At 43.6% G+C, this 17,611-nt stretch overlaps 1 protein-coding gene across 1 annotated transcript in view; it reads right to left on the bottom strand.

Annotated features, from left to right (window-relative positions):
* The window catches only part of VPS26C (VPS26 endosomal protein sorting factor C), a 49,436-nt gene that overhangs the window by 13,207 nt on the left and 18,618 nt on the right, over positions 1 to 17,611 (bottom strand). Inside the window, exons 2-5 of the mRNA XM_010980974.3 lie at positions 11,664 to 11,807; positions 10,450 to 10,599; positions 6,020 to 6,100; positions 3,803 to 3,877 (exon numbers count right to left, since the gene is read on the bottom strand). Of these exons, the coding sequence (XP_010979276.1) occupies positions 3,803 to 3,877; positions 6,020 to 6,100; positions 10,450 to 10,599; positions 11,664 to 11,807 (450 nt within the window). The remainder of the gene's footprint in view (positions 1 to 3,802; positions 3,878 to 6,019; positions 6,101 to 10,449; positions 10,600 to 11,663; positions 11,808 to 17,611) is intronic.

The raw sequence follows: 17,611 nt of genomic DNA on the forward strand, positions 1-17,611 counted from the left end.
GCCAGAGTGTTTAAGGATAACTGGTCACAAAAAAAAAAAAGGTTTTAAAAAGATTATCGGTTTTAATAAGATTATCATTTTTAAAATATTCCCAATTTTGCAATTTTGAAAAGCCAACACATTAATTTCATTTCACGAAAATTTAAATAGAACAACTTTCTTCAGTACTTGACTAAAAGCCTAGGACCTTTTCTCTCTGGACAGAGGAAATGGTCAGGGTAAGTGATGACATTCTTGTCGGAAAAACAGATTTAAAGAGTTAGAGACAATTGTTCTAGCGGTATTTACGATGGCTGTGTCCCAGTTACTGAAGATAATTCAGGGTTTAGAACACCACTGTCCAACAGAAACATAATGTAAATCACAAGTGTGAAGCAAATATGTAATTTAAAATTTTCTAGTAGTCACATAAAAAAAGTAAAAGGAAACAGGGAAAGTCAACCACTATATCCAAAATATTATCACTTCTACATGTAATCAATATTTTAAAATTATGAATGAGGTTTTACATTCTCTTTTTTATACTGAGTCTTTGAAACTTGGCCAGTATCTCATACTTAAGCTCATCTTGGTTCAGACCAGCCCCACGCCAAGGGTCAGTGGTCACACGTGGAGGTCCTGGAGGTCAAGAGCTGGAGAGCCAGGGTGCTCAGTACCTGGTGGCCCCCAAAGGCAGAGAACTCTACAAAAGTCTTGATTCAAGACAGAATTCTAAAAACCACTAAAAGAAGCTACTTGTTTAGAAAAATAAAAAGCAGGAGCAGTTCACATGAAAATTCTTTTAAGGGGCGGGTAGAGCTCAGTGGCAGTGTGTGCTGAGCATGCATGAGGTCCTGGGTTCAAATCCCCAGTACCTCCATTAAAAAAAAAAAGTTTTTGGCAACTGACAAAAAAAACCCTCAACATCCAGCTGAGGATACTGACTAAACATTTATTTTACCTGTCCTTCCGCCGACAGTGTGAACATACGCAGATAAAGAGAGACCCACACCCGGCACAGCTGCTTGGGACACCCTGAGGTGGCCTGGTGAGGTGTCTCTGCACGATGAAAGTGGACGGACAGTGCAGACCCCGAGAGCTCAGGGGCCCCACCCTACAGGGTTCCCGACAGGGCTCTGCGCAACCCTGAGATCAAGGGCGGCTCCATCCAGGGGAGGGGTGCACAGGTGCATCAAAGGGGGCTATCCTGGCTGCATGCAGCCTCCAGAGTCAGCACTTGCCCCAGGGTGGGGCCACAGCATCCCCCAGGGGGACTCCCCAAAGCAGACTGGCCACGGCAGGACAAGTGTCCCAAATCACCTGTGGCCCCGATGCAGGACAGCAAGCCAACAGTCAGGACAAGCTACCTGCACACCCTAAAAGAAAGGCCACAAGGTTGAATGTACGACCCTCAAGACAAAGCTAATCAGAGTGTGTTTTTATACTCAGAGGCAGAGTCTCACTGGGGCTATGGCGACACAGTCCAGTTAATAATACTGTATATATTAGATCCTCATCTGTAAATATAAACTGACAACCAAGAACCAATAAACAGTTGAGGAAAATAAAAGCAAGGAAGAGAGGCACACACTCAACAAACATTAGAACCAACCCCCTAAGAAAGAGCATCAACAATGGGAATCATCAACGACGGGAGTGATGGGCCTTTGATGCGGCGCACGGCGTTGCAGGAAATGAAGGGGCTACCCTGACAAAGGAATCGTGCTTCGAAATGAATCACACCATCATCGGAGCAAACATTTCAACAGAGGGGCTAAATACTAACTGAAGAGCAAATCAGTGAGCTGAAACAGAGCCAAGGGGTTCCTCCATGGTGCACTTAAGAAATAATAAAAGAGAAATTCGTGGAGCTGAAGGAAGGCTCAAGCCTTTAGCATGAAAGAGACCCCCAAACACCAGGCACACTGACTAAATAAAGATGCAAACCTGGGCTGGTGCTTTGACATTTTACACCACGAAGCATGGGGAGATCTTGGAAGTTTTCAGGTGTGAGGGCGAGAGGAGTAGGAACAGATTTGTTCCTGCAAATTTGAGAATCAGATTGTCATCAGTATAACTAGGCACTAGAGAAAACCAGTAAGCTGTTTTTCCAAGTTCTAAGGGAAAATGATATTAGAGCCAGGATATTCTACCTAGACAAACAAAAATTCAGATGTGAGAACAAAGTAAGATATTTTTCAGACACTCCAGGTTTTAAGCTCACTCCTTACCCTTTCTGAAAGAATGACTCTAGGATGTATTCCAGCAAAACAAAAAATAATTTGAAGAAGGAAAACATAAGCAAGTGGAAACTGATGAGCCATGGCTATGATGAAACCTCTGATTAGGCCGAACAATACGACTGACACTAAAGCAACTGTTAAGAAATGGTTTCTTAGATTTATCATGGGATAATTTCATAATGTCTAGAAATATCAAACACTACATTGTAGTGTTTGAAACTAACATTGTAAATTAATTTTACTTCAAAAAAATGGGAAGTGAAGCTTAAAAAAAAAAGTTTCCAAGCCAATAAAGGTTTAATATCGGGAAAAATAAAACTGATAACAAGCTGAAACTTACATTTCAAATGGTTTCAACAAAGGGGAGGTGATGACAGAGAAGGGCAAAAATGTTACAAGCCTTCTGCTAGAAAGTACTTATTCCCAACGCTGTTATTTAAACTTATAATTGTCTACGTATATTTGAGTTTTTAAGGGCAACTACTAGGAAAGTAGAAATAGGATGTTAGAGAAATAAGGAGCAAACAGCAATAAGAACAGAAAAAAAAAAAAAAAGAAAAACAACTGCAACGACCTTGATCAATTAGACTAAAGAGTGGAAGAAAAGAAAAACAATAAGCAAACCAGGAAGTACAGGACAAGATACAAGGAATCAAACAAATGCAACAGTTTGCAAAATCAAAAGGAATGGGTTAAATTCCTTCATTAAAAGTGACCGTACTTCAAAAACTCCAGCGAGATGCTACTGACAAGGGGCACGTGCGATGGAACTGGTTTTCTCTGCTCAGCACCACTTCCTCACTATGGTTCCATTACCAATTTCTGTGTCATTTAGATTCTTCAGAAGTAGATCAACTTCAGGAAAGGGGGCCAGCTAGCTGGGACACAGCGTGTTAGTTCTCAGGCTTGGACAACCGAGGCAGGGCGACATCTCAGGAGTAGGGACTGACTGCCTGGGTCTACCTGCTGGCCCCACATGTGCTTCCAATCAACGTTCCAATTCCTGGGAGAAAATATGACTGGCTCACGGGGGCCACTGTGCTCCAGAAACCAGAGAAGGGAGATGGACTTCCTGAAAGGCTCCCTATGACACAGTCCTGCCTCAGCTGTGCCTCCCGAGGGACAAAGCCAATAATCCTCCCACACTGGCCTTTGACTCGACTACAGTCAGGAGGGTCCAGACGGCAGAACGCAGGGGTAGGGCAGGGAGGAAAAGCCACACCCACGGCAGACAAGCAGCCCGGGGCCAGCCAGAAAAAAAGGAGGTGCGGCCACCAGGACAGGCAGCGTGGGCTCTAGCCTCGGGGGAGAGGTCTCTGACCACAATGCAACAACACTGGGAGGAGACAGTAAAAAAAAATCATAAACGTAGATCTTCTCTTTTAAAGACCATTCTTCTAAGTAGTTACTGAATTTAACAAGAAATCAAAATTGAAAGTACAGACATTTTGGGTACAGACAAAAATTTCCTCTTGCTGATGACCTGATACCCAAACAAAGAACAACTGGGCAGCAGTTTATCAGTGGGATCTGGTTACCATGCGAGTCTCCCTGGCAATGGCGTGTAAGGAGCACGTTACCTCTTTGACATTCTGTAAGGTTTCAGGTGTAATAGTGAAGTCCACGGGACTCGGAGTCAATTTCCCCTTCTGAGGCTAAAACAGGAGGAAAAAGCACAGTCAGTAGAGGGCTGAATGTTCTGCACGTCAAATTCTCTTTCCCTGCCTAAAGAAACCCAAGGCAGCACAATGAACCAGACGGAACTTGGTACTAAGAGGCAGGATGCTTGGGGTCTAAACACAGTTCTGCCAAGAAAGAATGTCATGTTCTGTCAAACGCCTTTATCCCCGTGACTCAACTTCCTCATCTGTAAAATGAAGGGATAGGCTTCCCAGTCTCTGAGGACCCTTTCAGGTCCAGAATTCAAAAATTAGACTTAAGAAACCAAGCAGCGTTACTGAGAGACATTTATCTGAACCTCTCTCTTAGAATGAGAGCGCACACCAGAGTGGCTCCACAATGTGCCACTGAATCTGCACGCTGACCCTGTGGGCTGCTGCTACCACCAATGGTCCCACTTTCCAGATGAGGACAGGGAAGCGCAGAGAGCTTAAAAGGGTGCTCAAGTAAGTGGCAGAGCAGAGATTCCAACCCAGGCAGCCTGGCTCCAAGGCCAGAGCTGTCAGCCACTCAGCTGCACAACTGTCCACTGGGAAGAATCACACCTATAAAACAGTAATTATAAATGTTAACGTAACTAATTAACAGTGATCATCACCGCATTACACAGCTGCAGAATCCATCAACACAGCCAAGCTTCCCTGGGCCTGCCCAGGGTCTTTTACTCGTGGGCTGGGACCAAAGGCCACTGATGCCCAGATGGCAGAGGAGCCGTAGTGGAGAAAGGACACTGACCAATTTGCCAAGTTTACTCACTCACCAAAAGCTTTCTCTGGGAAATATTCTTCTTGAATATAATCTTTTTACTAGTGAATATATTTTTCCTTGCAGCTCATAAAGGAACATTTAACTTGTTAACTACAGTCACAGCGTGGTTTGGCCTTCTTGTGAAATCATTCACAAAGAACACGATCCTTGAAGGCCGAGTGTGGGTGAACCCCCAGGAGCAGGGAGGATGCCCCCACTGCTGCCCTGCCTGAGCTGGCCTGTGAGCAGGCTCTGTGGTCACGAGTGGGCTCAGGTCGAGGGCTGAGTGCGGGGACCCGGCTCTGAGTGGGGGGCCGAATTTGGGCTCATTCTTCTTCACAAAACTGGAGGCTCTTTTTCTTTAGGACATAAAATGGTATGTGTTTTTTTTAGGGAATAATCTATGTGAAAAGACATTTTTTTTGCTTCCATTTGAAAATCCTTGATGGAAAAAAGGAAAATATCCATCTATATCAAATAACTTCCAAAAAAGATATTTTAATCATATTTTACACAAAACATTACAGCACTGAAGGAAACACTTAACATTATGCTTATTAAAAATTTATAAAGAGGGGAACTACAGATATTGGAAGTCCTAAGAAGTCACAAAAATGCTGCACAGAAAGAGCGTCAGTGATTCTCCGATCTTACGCGCGAGAGATTTAAGTCTTACGTTTTCACTTAATCATCACTGAAAGATTCCCACGGACATTTTGTAACAGTGTAAGCGGCCCTGCCCCAGAGGACCTGGGGAGGCTGTGACACAAGGGAACCAGAGCTGTGGGCATGAGGACCTGTCACCCACCATGTGTCGCCTGCAGCAGCTGGGGAGGGGGACTTGGTCCCCTATGTCTGCACGTGAAAGGAATTTTTGAGGACATTTTTATCACTGCAAAGTATCAGCAGAAGGTGTCAGGACCCCGGCCTGAGCACCTCTGTATGTTCTTGCTGTGTCTGCCAAGAATGTAAGCCCCTGGCCTCCTCCTCCCAGGCTGGGCCATTTCTCTGAGCTGCTGGCTGTAGCTACCCTGAGGGACGAGGTGACGTCTCTCTCCAGGGCCGAGAGCAGGCCTGCTCACTGCTCGCTGTAATGAAGGTAGGTGCCCCAGCACGGGGCTCCCTGGAGGTGCAAACCCCTCAGGTGCAGCGCCCTCTGGGCCCATGGCATCACCCTGTGGGACTCTGGGCTCCAGGGAACAAGACACACGGATGCTCATGCCACCGGCTGTGCGCCATGTCTGACCCCGGACACCCGTGTCTTTCCCACGAAACACACCAGGCTAACTTAGTGCTTGTGAGTGGGGCAAAGTCCCAGCCCCCACCAAAGATTCCTATGACTGAGCACAGAGCCCCCAAGGGCAGCTTACAGCAGAGTGAACGATGAATTCACAGGTCTTGGTCAAGTCCTTGGCCAACAGTGACCGCCTCATGTCACAGCGCAGGGTGTACTGGAGGGAAAAGGCAGAGAAGACGCTATTTTAGATGGTCTGCTCTCATCTTGGAATCGCATACAAAGAAACAAGTCAGTCAACATATTTTAGGGAAACTGTCCACTTAACGTGTTTTATAAAATTAACATACATAATGGGAGAGTTAGTGTTCAAAATAAAGGCATTTCTATAAAAAACATTTTAAGGTTATTCCTCAGCCCATTCCCACAACCAACTTGCTTAAAAAAAAAAAAAAGTCACACATGTTCAAAAAAGTCAGCTGTTTGATCCTCCGGGAGATACTGCAGTATTATGTTAAAGACAATTTGTAGAATGGGAATTATATCTCTAGTTGATTCAAGAAGCTACAACCATTATGAACAACCTACCCATTAAAGAAGCTATTATATATTTAAGGTACTACCTGGAGATTAAAACATTAAAAAAAAAAGAAAAAAAGAATCATTCCTTGTCTGCAAGGACCTTTACATATATACTCTCCATGGCAATTTCAATCTTGCCTCCCCAGCCAGACAGGCTCAGTGAGGGCTGGTACTACACACGCACGTTCTGTCACGTTCTGTCTGCGTGTCTGACACACCTGTGTGCGTCGGTGTGCTTATGGACACCATCCTCCTCCCGCATGGCCCACATGCTGGCTAGAACGGGCACTACTTTATTCCGAATTGCTTGGTCTCCCCGATCCTTTTCCCAATGGGAATGTCCCTTTCTCATTTTCAGTCTCAGGGGTTTGACGGGGCTGACTCCCCCTACCCCACCCCACCCCACCTGGAGATGGCAGGTCAGCCAGGACTGCTGCTGGGCTACGGGAAAGAATCCTTTCTGCTGGGGCTGCCAACCCAGGAGACCGGACACCTGCAGCCGCCTGCTGGCAGCCAGCTTCGCCAGGGCCAGGGTGGAGCCTGCCTGGGAGTGGGGCCTGCGCCGGAGAAACCATGCTGGAGGCTGCCTGGTCGCCCCTGGCCTAGGCAGTCCCCTGGAATTGTGAGTTCTACACCCCAATATCCCTTTTTTTGGGCAAAGCCAGTTTGAGCTGAATTTCCACAACTTGCCAATGAGAGTGTGAATAACAGACACCAACTTCCGGTCACTAAATGTTTTCTGAGTGTGAAAGCGGTAGTTGGTAATATAAGGCAGCTGGGGATAAGTGGGGGACGGGGAGAAGGGTGGAGAGAAGAGGAAAACACTGATGTTATGTTTTAGGAATTGCATGAAGTTCTTTTATATGTGTGTTCTCAATTCTAACAGTTCGAATATCAGAACTGTTAAGATAAGGGTAGACACCATTAATTCATTTATTTAATCATTTGGCAAATATTTTCTGGGTACATTCGATGTGCCAGGCACTATGTTAACTAAGTACTTCACACCAAGACCTCATCCACCCCCTAGGAGGAGAGGTCATGAGGGCTGCTAGGGGTCACAGAAGTGGGATTTGAACTTACACCTGCCTGTTGCCAAAACTCATGCTCTGAATCTTTACGCAATACTGTAACTCAAGCCCAGATCTGTCTGCTGCAAAGCCCTGGATTCTTTCACTCCATCGTGATCTTTCCCAATGACTAAGGAGTGGCCCAGGAGGAATGAGTTATGGCAGTCAGAGGGGTCAGGAGGGTCAAACTTGAGCAGGGCACCAAAAGGAGGGGCAAGATTAGATCTTTTTCGACCGTCAGTAAACCCAACACAGAAAGGCGTGAGGAAGAAGACACGTGCCAGGGGCCTTAAGGCAGGCTCCTAGAAAGGACATTTTCACTCTGCAGAAGGATGTCTAGCATCTCTCTAATCTAATTCCGATATACAATTTCAGCAGACACGTTGGTACTTCTGTATTTTGTGTTACAGTGTAAGATCTTGCTAGTGCGGCCACAAGAGTAGAACAAACATAATAAAACTTGCCTGTGATTTAAACAACTTTTAAAAGAAAAAGGAGTTGCACAAAGGAGGACTAAGAAAGACTGACAGCTTCTCACACGTTCTGTCGAACAATACTGAGGAGAAATGGACGCAACACGGCTACGAACAATCGGAACCAATGTCATCAAGCCATCCATCTGAGAAGTAAAAAGGAAACCCGCGTCTGCAAGGTGGCAATTTACTACTGGCTACATTTTAAATCCTTTATTCTGTCTTATGACTTTTTAATTTTTACATTCTGTTATTACAACGCAACTCAAATGATAAACGCAAATTTTCTCTGCACCTAAATAATTTGAGAAAGATGTTGGGGTTCAACACAACACTTTCTACCCAAAGCCTCGCACCGGGAACAAGCCATGGCACTGGGTCGGGGGCGCCTGCAGGAGGCCGGCCTGTGAGACCCAGGGGTCGCTGCCTCTCCGGGTGGCTCCGCTGTCCAACAAGACACCTGTCGAGAAACTGAGGGACGAGTGAACTGATGAATGAAAAAGAGATCAAGAAACCATAGTCCTAGGTTCTCTCAATAAGTATGTCTCTCAAAAGAAGCGATGACAAATGTGAACGTGAACTGGGAATTAGGTGACACTGGAGAACTTCTGTTCATTTTGACAGGTGGGAAAATGTTAACTGTGATTATGTGGAAGGATGTCCTGATTTTTTGGAGACAGTGATTGTATTTTGAGATAAAGTGTCAAGATTCTCTAAGTAACTTTGAAATGATTTAGAAAAAACAAATACAGATGAATCAAAGGTGGCAAAGTTCTAATAAATGTTGAATCTAGGTGACAAGTGTCAGGGTGACAAGCTCTGATAGATCTGAGGCTAAGAAGACACCTTTTCGATTTCAGAAACTTGTGAGATACTTGGGGAGGTGCAGAGTTTCCAAACTGTAGCGTTCTGAGGTTAATCCCCAAAGTGGTAAACTCCAATGGCCAAAATAAAGGGGGTCGGGGTGATTCTTTAGCTTACTGAAGAATTAACCAGAGGTGAAGTCTCCTTTTGCATTTTAACCAGTGTCCAATTTACACATAGCTGCAGAGGAACACAAGTTTTGTATGTATATCTGTATGCCTTTATTAGCAATATTTGCAAAAGGATGAGATTCCCAGTTTTATTTTAAATAAATTAATCTTTCAACAAGAAAAACACTGGAAAAGAAAGTAATAAGCAAGAAGTATGCCCACAGAAAATCTGATGTTATTCTATTCAGTTTCTAATAAACACATGCTTATATCATTAAATAAACAGTATCAAAGAACCATTGTGTGGTTAAAGCAGGTTGATGCTGATTCTAGAAAGAGAATAAAAATAATTTTGAAAATGCAACGTTTGAGATATTTCCAGTCTTGCTAAAAAGGTTATTTTTCATTTACTTTCTTCCACGGTGAAAAGCTGGTCAGAGGACTCAGGTCTACATACCAACAACCTGTATGTCTACACAGTGACTTCCTTTGAACTAGACACTTGGCTGTTACTTAAGGGTTGTCCAAAGCCTTTAGTATGCATATTGCCCGAAAAAGGTGCACTGATAACAAAGGACTAGAAAAGCTTGTCTTTACAGAAAGATATGTATTGCCACAGAGTACATCACACTCCATGTGTTTCTTCTTGACCAGTCTTTTAGGCAATTCATAAAACTCATGTACAAACCTTTGGCTAAACTCACAAGTGTTTTGACGACTTTTATTGTAAAAGTGCTATATTTTAAGAGGGAAATGGTCTCTACCAAGACCGAATTATTGGCTAACAATTAATAAGTCAAAAAATTTCCTAATTTCCGGCCCTCCTGCACGTACGTAAAACAAAATGCTTTTGTCTCATCTAGCAAGGGAACCATGGATATCACAGAAGCACCTTTCTTCCCACTGAATAAAGGAAAGGCTCTCTTTCTCTCCCTCTGAGTCATGACTCTGAGCTGTGCCGGGGACAACAGCCACTGTGAAAGGCAGCCTGAGCGAGCGGAGGCAGACGGGAGTCGTAAGTCCACTTCCTCCTCACTTACGAGGCTTGTTCAATAAAGAACACAAGCCTATGTAGAGCAGCAGCCTTTGGATATTAAACAAAGAGATATTTATACGTATGAAACAGACAAGTTAGTGCGGGTGCCAGAGAGAAGTGAGGGCATATCTATTACCAACAAGAAGAGCGCCCCTTACGGTGTCAGTATGGCCTGAACAGAGCCCCAAGAAACAGAATTTTTAAAAAGGATCTACAGCATGGGTCCTCCAGGATTCCCATCAAAGATAATGGTCATACGTAAATTAAGTTCCAAAGGGCAAAATGAGAAATCAATTCAGAATATACACAGGGGGGCCCAGCAATAAACCATACTAAACTCTTGGGTCCGCCCTTGAACTTTCAGTGAACGGGAGCCCAAGCTGTGGTGCAGGAGAGTCGGGAGGTCAGCTGCACAGGATGAGGAAACTCACCTGAATGTTGACAAACACGCCATGATAAGTCTCATACAGAACTTTGTTACCCTTCACGAGCAGAGGAAACTCAAAAGGAATTTCTGTTTTGCCGCTGGGAAATTTCCCTGGCTTCACCATTTCGATGGTACTGTTGATAATCTGGATAGGCTGTAAAGAAAAATCAACTCAGTCCATCGACATGCACTTTTTGATGCACTTTCTTTCAAGTTACTGCGTCTATTAGACAATCTCCCGAGAGACAGCATGGCCAGCCCTCGGCCGCTACCATCCCGGTGCCGCACCTGCAGGCGGGCGGTGAGCCGGCCCAAGTCTTTGGTTCGTTTGCAGGACTGGATGCTTAGGCCTTGGATGCACAGTAGGAAGTGAATCGATGTAACTCCCTCTCTTCCCCACAAATATCCTGGCTGTGCTAACAACCTCCTAGCAGGCACCCCTGTCTTAGGAGCAGGGCTGCTCTGCAGCCCCGGGGGGCTGGGGAGGCCTCCTCCACTGGGCCCAGGGAGGGAGACAGCACCAACGCTCAGAACCTGCATGAAAGGTGGCTGTTACACCTTAGTTAAGGTATCCTAAGCCTTGGTTTAGAATCACGCTGAGAAAATTCACAGCTTCTGAAGTGAGCCTCTAAATGCTGATGGAGGAAAATAAAACTGGGAAAACACAGGGAGGCCCTGAATCCAAATACTGCTGCTGCCCTCTTCCTTCCTCTGAACTCTTTCTCCCTCGGAACTGAAAGAGTTAACATGACCCTCAGGGAAAGGAAACTATACAGATGGAAAAAAAAGAGTTTACCATTCTGGAACACAGAACTTTACGCTAAATGACTGCAAAGAATGGCTCTCCCTGCATCTTACCTGGATGCCAGCTCCAACAGCAGCTGGGTTAAAATAACAGTTAAAATAACAGCTTTGTTTTAAGAAAGTGAGTGCCAGAAGGTTCAGGCACAACCTCTCAGAAGAGCCCTGGTCTCTGTAATGGCCGAATTACTCCACTAACAGCTCCCCTAATCTTAACAGGAGCACAGACAGGCTTTCAATAACAGAATATATTCAGAATCAAAACACCTGAATGTTTTTTCAGATTAGTAAGTAGTGAAAACATGACTGTCACCATCCCTTACAAATAATAAACAGCAACCACAAAGCCAGACAGCAAATGAAAATCACCAGACATTTGATTCATGAACAAAAAATGTGCAATGCAAGCATCCTCACCTTAACAGAATTATAGAATGCTTCGAACACACCCACACTCTTGGCACTGAGCTGGAGGTTCACACTTCCTTCCACTGTCAAGGAGACTCCCTGGTGCTGGATGGCATCCTTCCCAGAGATGACCACCACCCCGGAGAGCATTTCCTAGGGGAGAGGAGACAACACCGGTCAAGTTAGCACGTCTCTTTCATTAACCTGGTTCACCTCAAAGTAAGCCTCCATAACCATCAATTCTTCCAAAGATGCAGATATTCACTGAGCGCTTCTTACAGACCAGACGCCTGGATGCCAGGATGGAGAAGACATGGCCACTGCGGGGCCCAGGAGTGGGAGAGCAGGCAAAGAGTCTCATCCTATCCCTGCCTTCCAGACACATCTTCATTCCCGCTGGAGAATCCGAACAAATGTCTGATTTCAAAAGCACACAGACAAGGGCCTGGGCGGAATGGCAGTCCGAGCCGCATACAGCAGGGGCGAGTGTGATGATCCCGCAGAAGGAATGTGATACAATGAAACCTTTTCTTTAAGTTCTCTCTCAATCACGCTGACAGACTGAGATGACCACACGCTGTCAAAGGCATGAGTAATTGAACACAACTGCTGGCCGGTGTCCTCTGCCCAAAAAGCCTCCCGGGAGGGCTGGGGGTCATGGATGTCACACCCCACGGGCACGCAGCACCGTCACTAAGGCCTCCTGGGTCCCTCTGGGTCCTGCTTCACGCTGGTGGTCAGTCGAGCCCAGACTTCCCTAGTTCATAAATCATGTAAGAAAGACTTCACAGCATACCATCCATTCACTTCTCTGGAGATAATTACTGAGTAACAGAATATGGACACGGACCCCATTCATTCCTGGATGACAGCTCCCTCCTGACCCTGTGGAACCCAAGAGCCTCAGTTTGCGACAAGGGTCTGGGCAGGGCTGGAAGGCGAGATGAACCAGCACCAACCAGAGCAGAAAGAGAATCCACAATAAACACAAAGCAACGTGTTTCTGAAACGACCTTCAGAAACAGCACGTGACTGCTGTCACAATGTGATGGCAGAAAACTGCTGACCGAAAAAAAGAAAGAAAGAAAAAAAAACGGCAAAAATTAAGTGGTCAGCTAATCAAAGCATGAAAAAATTCTGTCCTTTTGGTGTTTAAATGTTTTTACCTTTTATTTCCTCTAGTTATCTAGTGAAAAAATGTTCACAGACTTCTCATATTATGCAAAATTTGGGGAGCAGGGAATATTCTCCCTTAAACATGCTATGTATTTTGCTTTTGTTTCCCACTCCCCACCTCAAAGTTCTAAAGTCTAAACTAAAACAAACATTATTAGCTCAATTTTAAGCAGAATTCTAGGAGCACAACTCCTTTGTTCTTAACATAAAAAGCTCATAAGCAAATTTAAATGAAAACTCCTCTGAAATACTAATTTAACTTTTAAATTTAATTAAAATTAATTAATTTTTGTACAACCTCAATGAAATAAAAATTAATTTTTAAAAATTTAAAACTACTTGTATATTTTTAAAAACATACTTGACTAGAACGTCCCAAAATTAAAATTAGACAAAACAACTTCATGAACTTTATCAAATAAACAACACAATGGCGCTTGAGGGTAATTGTGCTTCTATTTAACCATAACATTTTCAGTTACTCTCATGGGAACAGGATCTGGGCTGACCACTGAGAAGCATATTATAATCATGACATCCATAAAACTGTTCCCTTCCTTAATCCCTACAGCATAAGAAGGAAAAAGCATAGCTCGTGGGGAAAAAGAATATGAAAATGAATATTTATATATCCACACATGACTGAAAAACTGTGCTGTATACCAGAAATTGACACAACATTGTAAACTGACTATAACTCAATAAAAAAAAAAGAAGGAAAAAGCGGTGAAATACCTTGGAAACAGGCAGAGCAAATATTTTATGACTCTTTTATTCTTTGGGTTTAATTAAGAAAGAAGATTAACAAAATATTTGCAGATAAATTTGGCATACTAACAATATACAGGTCCATTCTACTCCTACCAACAAAAGGACAAAAGAATTAGTCCAAGTATAGCCCAAGGAGCCGAGAATTTTGGAAACAGATGATATTTCAACAAAGAATTGATATCCATGGTAGCGAGAAAACAGACACTTCTTGTTTCTTTTTTTTAAATTGAGATATAATCGGCATACAACACTGTATCAGTTTTAGGTGTACCAGGCAATTCTGGATCAATCCCAGGAAAGGAGGACAGAATAACTTGAATAACTGAAATTAAGGAGAACCCAAGACCTCACCAAGAACTTCCAGCTCAGACTTCTGTCTGGAAGGCTCAGCAGGGAGATAAGAAGATCAGGGCTGGAGAGTGAGGATGCCTCACTGACACCTCCACCTGATAAGCTGGGGTCCCTCACTGAGGGCCACGATTTCAAAGAGGGGCCGCTCCTGGATGTCAGGATGGCAACGAATCAGGGACGTGGTGTACAATGTGTGCTGAGTTTGAGCGAGGAGAGCCACAGCTTTTGTCATGTCACCAAGAAGCCTGGCCCTGAGAAAGGTTGAGAATCACAGATGACAAGACACACAGGCCCCACACTCGAGTGCAAGGAGCAGACACAACCCAGCAGACCTCCATGTCGCCTTGGATCCCACCAGCATCCCGAAAATTCAGCTGAGCCCTAGGTGGGGATGCATCCAAGGGGAGCACCGCACAGAGCTGGCTGCAGGTCCGCCTGGGTCTCGGCCTGGAGGAGTCAAATCCAGAGGGAGGGCTGGAGCGGCATCTTCAAACACAAACTGAAAGAGGAGGCTGGGAGAAGGCACGCCAGGGCTCCCGGTCTCCCCGTCCTCCAGCCGTGTGGCTTTCCTGGCAGAAACCGCCACCGAGTGTGTCCCAAGGATGGGAGGAGACTGTGGTTTCTAACTCTGACTCCTTTGTCTTCTCTAGACCTAAAAGGCTCCTAGCAAACTCCACAACTGTTTTATTCACTGTTCTCTGGACTTAAATGCAAAACCCATAATCGGGACTCTGGGTTTGAGGATGGTGGCGCCGAGACAGCATCCCCCTACTCAGCCTCCTGGAAATCATCCAAAAGAACAAGACACAAAACCACAAACTGCATTTTTGGCGAAATAAGGAGAGAGTTAAATACTGTGAGATAAGTGGAGTGAAGACTGAGCAGGGAGACCGTGGTCAAGAGATGAAACGAGGCAGCCCCAGGGAGGAATCCCCCAAATGCACCCCACAGGGCAGCAGGAACTGTAACAACCTCCCAGCTGCCTCTCTCATGTGGGGAGCGGGGGTAAAGGTTACAGAAACTCACATAAAACCTCAGCCCGCTTGGTCTCAGCATAAATTCATCTTCTACAAGAAGATAGTGAAAGAACCAGCAGAGGAGCCCAGGACACATAACAGACTTAAAAGGAGGTGTGGAAAGGAGAGAGAGAAATCCAAGTGGCATTTCTGTGAGGCCTCCCTGGACCATTCCTATTCAACCCCTCCACAGCACTCATTTATCCCCACTCCCTGACTTTGCTCTGTACCATCTGTCATCTTCTAAAATCCTACATAAGTACTTACCTGTTTTATCACCTGTTCTCCAAGATGTTAATGCCACGTGGGTAGAGTGACTGCAGGAGTAGGAGCTCGATGCTTACTGAATGAATAAATGATTACTCACCAGAAAAAACAGCACCATCAAGCAGATGAAAATTGTGAACGTGCATCTCACTGTGTATTTTTAAAGTGTAATGAAGCAACTGCCTTTATAAAGGATGAACACAAAACAGAGCTATAAGAGCTCAGGGATGATGAAATGATGAGGCAACAGAAAGAGATAAAAAAAAATATAAGGAAAGCTCAGAAAAGAAGTGGAAGGAAAAAAATAAAACAAAACCATCACAGAAAAGGAGGTAAAACTGAAAGAGGCTCAAAATATATACAGGACAAAAATGAGAAAATTGAAACAAATCAGGTGAAAATTTAAGAATGAATTAAAAAGAATCGCCAAAAAATGATAAATATGAGAGACAATGAGGAACACCGAACATAAGCATAATGAAGTTCCTATAAAGAAAACTGAAACAACAGAACACAACAAATATTTACTGATGTAATTTTCAAATACTGAAAGAGCAAATGAATTAGGAATGGTTAAGAAAAAGACTCAAGTAAAATTATCCTACTTAAAAAAAGAAAGAATACTTTAGGAGTCAGGGAAAGGAAAAGACACTTATAAGAGAGGGAAAAAAATCAGACTTCTTCATGGCAAAATGCAATTCAAAATGAAACTACAGCAATACCCATTACGATGCTCAAGGAAACAAAGTGTGATCCTAGAATTTTATACCTACATAAACAATCACTCACATGTAAAAGAAGTTTTAAGTGTACAAAAGCAAACAAACAAAACCAGAAGAAGCACAGTATGAAAAGCCCCCTTGAAGAATTTAGTAGATAGTGAACTATCACTCTTCAAGGGATGGAGAGAAACACTGCGTCAAAAGAACCAACCGTGAGGATGGAATCCATTTAACTGTAAGAATAAGACTAAGAGATAAGTGATGATTATGGTGAGAGAGCAGGATGCAAAATTCAAGTCCTGACAGTGTAGAAACTAAATAAAATTTAAAGTTCAGGTCCTCAGTTGCACTAGCCACACTTCAAGTGCTTAAAAGCCACCGTACGGCTAGTGGCTATCATAATGGACAGGGCAGATAAACAGCACATTCATATCATCACAGAGATGTGACCAGTCCTGGTTTAAAGTTAGTAAGTCAAATAACATAGTACAAATAAAGTCAACAAAGGTAAACACCAACAAAGGTAATATCTGTAAATAACTAAGGTCAGTTGGTAGAAGAGCAGGGAGAAAGAAAGAAGAGGAAATATACTGATTTCATCATTGCTCACAGTAGAGAATTAATAAATAACCTCTAAAACAGAAGATTGAGGGTACAATAAAAACCTTTATGGGTAACAATTATAACAAATAAAACTCCAAATTATTAGAAAATCATACAAAGAAAATAAGGCTATAGAGAGGAAGCTGGTTTAAAAGCTACTTAAAAACAATTCCCCCAAATGGCTGCAAAGCAGCAATGACAGAACTAATGCCAAACATGTCTCATGAATAAATGGGCTAAACTAACATCTATTAAAAAACAGACACTCAGATTATAGCTCAAAGTAAAACCCAACTTTATGCTGTACGACAGAGAAGCCCCTAAAAACAGCAGGGGTGAGGGTGGATTTGGAAAGGCTGAAGAAGGAAGGATAAGCAAATGGAAGACCTAAATCGTGGGTTGTAATCTTAATATTTGACAAGGCAGAGTTCAGAGAAGGAAGGATTAAACAAGACAGAGAAGGGCACTGCATGGTTCTAGAGGGCGCAGCTCACTGTAGAGACGTGTGGCATCACTGTCCGAGGATCAAATAACACAGCATCAACACTCAAAGCAGAAACTACAGGGGATACAAAGAGAAAACTGAGTAACACACATTCATTGTGGGAGGTGTTAATTTACCCCCTTGAGCTCATGACAATGGAGAGGACAAAAAGAAGAAAAAATACACGGCACCGAGGTGACACATCAATAAGGCATAACTAAATGAACTCTACACACAACAGGCTGAACTCTACACCCTGAAAATGGAGAATACAGTCTTTGTAATGTCCATGGTATATTCACAAAAATTGACCAAGTTAGTCTGTAAATAAGCCCAACAGGTCTTTCTTTAGGAAAAAAAATAGCAAAGCAAATTATTCTAATCAAGAAATGAGAGATATCAAAGAGACAGTAATTTAAATAATGATTAGAGAACACATTAAGTGCACATAAGTAAATCTGAAAAGTTGGTAAAGTCAATTATTTTTCTAGGAAATTATAATTTACCCATACTAACTCCAAAGGAGACAGGAAACCTAAGCAAATCAATCACCACAGAAAAAAACAG

Source organism: Camelus dromedarius, chromosome 2, assembly GCF_036321535.1.
Source record: "Camelus dromedarius isolate mCamDro1 chromosome 2, mCamDro1.pat, whole genome shotgun sequence".
NCBI classification, from domain to species: Eukaryota; Metazoa; Chordata; class Mammalia; order Artiodactyla; family Camelidae; genus Camelus; species Camelus dromedarius.